At 32.5% G+C, this 4,250-nt stretch overlaps 1 protein-coding gene across 1 annotated transcript; it reads right to left on the minus strand.

The window, feature by feature from the left end:
* Positions 1-788: 788 nt before the first annotated feature.
* Positions 789-3,493, minus strand: LOC123542582 (deleted in malignant brain tumors 1 protein-like). Its single transcript, XM_053533074.1, has 3 exons — positions 2,624-3,493; positions 1,929-2,323; positions 789-1,779 (listed from the first exon to the last, which is right to left on the minus strand). The coding sequence occupies exons 1-3, from the start codon at positions 2,765-2,767 to the stop codon at positions 1,587-1,589; spliced, it is 732 nt and encodes a 243-aa protein (XP_053389049.1). The 5' UTR covers positions 2,768-3,493; the 3' UTR covers positions 789-1,586.
* Positions 3,494-4,250: the final 757 nt, after the last annotated feature.

Here is a 4,250-nt window from a genome sequence, read left to right on the forward strand (position 1 = left end):
TCTTCCTTATGTCCATTACGACAACAAGCTTATCTGTCTGACACTGAGTAAGGAATAATATATACAGTTTTAATATATATAGTAAAAACGAAAATGGACACAATGTCAGCAATATGGCATCTAAGGAATAGAATCTCGATTGAAAGGTCATTTTTAGCATGAAGTTAAACAAAGCAAAATATCAACAAACTGTTAGATTTGCAGTTAAATTTGCAACACATATTTTGCGACATATCACCAACTTAAGCCGAATTCTTTCATGCAATGAGTCAATAAAATTATCTTTTAAAGAAATATAGTAGCGTTTTGTCTAAGTACTGGAATAAAGTTCATGGCCGCCACATGACGTGCAATGACTGTTGTTGTGATAAACAATAGAATGCACAAAATGGTTCGTTTATCGAGATCAACACATGATGTATAAAATCATATATATGTATATATATTACACGAATGAACATCTTTTAGATTCTGGCGAGCAAATCGTAATCATAACATATCTTATCGCAAACCACTTCACATACTGAATGATGCTACAGAATAGCGGTTATCTCACGTCTTTTATATATAAATGTATGTAGATTTTAGACTCTATAAGGATGAATTTAATATGTATGTAAACTTTATATACATGTACATTTAAAAGATGAAAAGCGTAATAATCTGTTCGTATCCTTCCTGTAAACGAAGGCCGGAACATTTTTATAAAAGCTCGCTAGGCATAATTACAATGTATGTAGGTTTTTGACTAAACAGAAAATGACGTCAGACGACCTTTAACTTTTACCGGAAGTAATGAAAATGAAAGTACACAAGCTAAACTTGAAAATAAAAGAATCATTAGCATTGATCTATAGTCAAGGCTCACGCAAAGTGGCCACCCCGTCTAAATGTATGTGCTAAGACTTTGTTTTTGGCTGGTTGGGAAAAAGTAAATTTCCAGTAAATTTCCAGCACATTCTTATGATTTAAATTCCTTTGGCTTTAGCATGACACACATTTATTTTTGAAAACACAGACAATAACGTCAGACGACCTTAGGTTTATACCAGAAGTAAAGAGAAAGTAGGCAAGCTAAACTTGAAAATGAAAGTCGCATTTGCATTGGTCCATAGTCCGGGATCACGCGCAAGGATCACCCCGACCAGATGTATGAGCGTGGACTTGTTATTTTTCTTTGCTTACGGGGAATCAATTTTCGGCAGTTCCTTTCAGTTTATAAAATACCTGAGCTCTTTTGCACGACATGTCAGCTTTTATCAATGAAAGAATATTTGCACTCATAAAAACACAAATCCCACAGAGTTTCGTAACGGAGCAAGGGTATATTGAGATATTGGAACTTCGTCAAATCCTTCAAAAGATATATGTTGATGTCTAAAAGTGTTAGGCTATGTTTAGAATATCAGATATTTGATGGAAAATAGAGCAGACAGGTTGTTTTAAACATTCAACGACAAATATACATTTTAATCATATTCAAAATACACAAATCAGCCAAAGATACATAAAATGGTAGGGTGTTTGGGGAAGGTAAAAAAAAAGCCAGAAAATATTGTCATTTATAGGTTTTGAGTTGAGAGCAGTCATCCGATCAATGAAGGACCTTGATTGCAGGTCTGTACGCAACCGTACGAATAATCCTTAGAATCACAAAATGTTGCGTTACAGTAAATGTCTAGCCCTTCATCATTTGTAAGATACTCAAAATCTTGAAAAACAAATCTCGTCTCATGTGTTGACTGTGAAATAATGTGTGTGTTGCCATCTACTTCGCATCTGAAATGAAAATTAAAATGGAACCAATTAAAGAAAGAATAATCTAAATTCTGATTAAACTATCTATCTTGAGACACCTAAATATATCATATTTCTAACACAATAATATTCCATATGATAAAGTTATGAATAGATAAACATCCAATTACCCATTATTTATCAAAACAACATCCAATTCACTTGTCGCATTGTTGTTTGGTCTAGTAAAACACGTGTGAAGTCGCATTTTTGTATTCCAATCTGGTATGGTCGTAGACACCTTGACGTACACGTCCTCTCCTACATGGACAATTCCGGTCCCTCCATGTATAGGATGCTGAAAATGTTGATCACTAAAAAGCTCCACAGTGACATTATAATGTTGAACGTATGTTGCATGATGTGTTTCAATGCCATGATGTAAATGTGATGTCCCAGTTCCCCCTCTGAATACATCACACTCTACAGCAAAAGTCCATATGTGTCGACGAATTAAGAACGGGATAACAGGGTCAAAGATAACATAAAATAATTTGTTGCTAAAGATTTGTGTAATGCCTGATGTCTGAAAAAGAAAGGAGAAAGTATACAACATTGGTCTAATGTTAATCATTTCAAAGAAAGGTTCTTGCCCAAGAGAATACAAGAAAGTATTTGACTGTCTTTAGATTCAAAATCATGCAATCCAGGGCAATTAAGTCTTAACATGATGGCTATCACTCTCTTACGTTCAAAAATAATACCATGATACATAGTATTAATCAATGATTTTTCAACATCCTTTCGAAATTATTTAGAAATTAGTTAGACATATCAAAAAGTAAATTTCATGTATATGAATGCTAATATACTGGTACGCGCTCACCATTTCTGTTGTTTTACAGCTACTGATATTATAGTTGAACTTTAGAATGGACCCTTCTAGTTTTCCGTGGCATTGCGATTCCCCTAAATATATGTCATGTGGTCTGATGCCGGGGTAACTTGTCATTAACATGTCAATATCCATGCTTATATCCCATTGTGAGCTATCGCACTTCACATTAACTGAATCTTCCAACTTGCCTTTAATGACACAAAATGAGACATAATACACACAGCTTTTTTTGCATGAAAACCAGCATTTTTCCGATGTTTATACACTTTAACATACATTGCCTGGACACCTTGTTTTGATATATCTGTTATTTCTTGCATGTACAGAACTAATTTATTTTATACCTCATATTCCTATTAAAGGCGGCACTTGCTGTAGGATTATATTTGGACTTTTCATTCTTACTGTTTAACATACCTGGCATTTTACATGGTTCGTTTTCTGAAGCACGAATATACCCTGGTGCACATACACATTTGAATTCCCCTATTGTGTTTTTGCATATCTCTTTGTTTCCACACATTCAAATGGTGATATCCAACTCTTTTAATAAAATATTGCCTATTAAAGGCTTCATAATGTTATATAAAAATTGATGATGCAACGCAACACAATTCAATCAACGACAAATTGCAAAGCATCAAGGACGAGAAATAGCAACTTGCAAATGTAATGCGAATTCGAGCTAGTATGCGATGCAAACACGTATATTAAATGACAAGACAAATAGGCAACCAAGTATTTGTTAACAGTAAGTTAGAAAGGCAATTTATACATATTCTATGAAAACTTATGCTGAGTATAACATGTAAAAGTATAGGAATTAAAAGACTATACAAGATGATATCTCACACGTTTCGTGCAATTCTTTGTAAGTATTTACATATCTGCATATTCTTCAAGTAGTTGAACTATTAACTGATATGTATTATAAGTAAACGGAATGGTTTATGTTAATATATAAATACTTTTCTAAACTAAATTGTAAAACAATACCGATAGTATATTATATCAAGTAATATTCAAACTTAATTGAAGTATTTAAATGCTTCAATTAGAGATGTTATTTTTACATCTGTTTTCTAGCGTTATGGCTGAAAGTATAAATCATAATATATTTCAAATAAACAATGACGTCAAATCTTCAGTAAAGATTAGTCCAAGAAACCATTTTAAATTATATCAAGAACGAATAAATCAAATGAAACTCGAGTCATCAATAAAGGTGATTTAATTTTATATTAAAGTCATATTAAGCAGCTAACTATTCAGATGATATGCTTTACTGTTGAATTAGAAAAGCACTTGTATCAATGCTGCACATGAATAGATACAGTTATAACAATAAAGGGAGGTAAACATAAACAATGTATTCAAAAAGTCTTCTCTGGCATATATTTGAGAAAAAATGATCGAAAACGGGATTTAAGAATAAATTTACAAATTTATGTTCTGAGCAAAAGATGTGGCAGCCACATGATAATGAAAGGCTTTATGAGCATTTGAATTACTGCTTACAGTTAAGGTATCTTTAGATAAGATTTAGTTGCACGGCATTTGATTGAAAGGAATAATAGTTAAAAATAGGATTTATATGAAAACATTTCTCTGTTAC

This window comes from Mercenaria mercenaria, unplaced genomic scaffold, assembly GCF_021730395.1.
Source record: "Mercenaria mercenaria strain notata unplaced genomic scaffold, MADL_Memer_1 contig_2010, whole genome shotgun sequence".
Lineage (NCBI taxonomy): Eukaryota > Metazoa > Mollusca > Bivalvia > Venerida > Veneridae > Mercenaria > Mercenaria mercenaria.

Coding starts and splice junctions, on each gene's coding strand:
- LOC123542582 (XM_053533074.1), bottom strand. CDS start 2,767: ATGGATATTGACATGTTAATGACAAGTTACCCCGGCATCAGACCACAT. Junction 2,324..2,623: donor GCTGTAAAACAACAGAAATG/GTGAGCGCGTAC, acceptor TTTCTTTTTCAG/ACATCAGGCATTACACAAAT. Junction 1,780..1,928: donor GTTGTTTTGATAAATAATGG/GTAATTGGATGT, acceptor TTTTCATTTCAG/ATGCGAAGTAGATGGCAACA.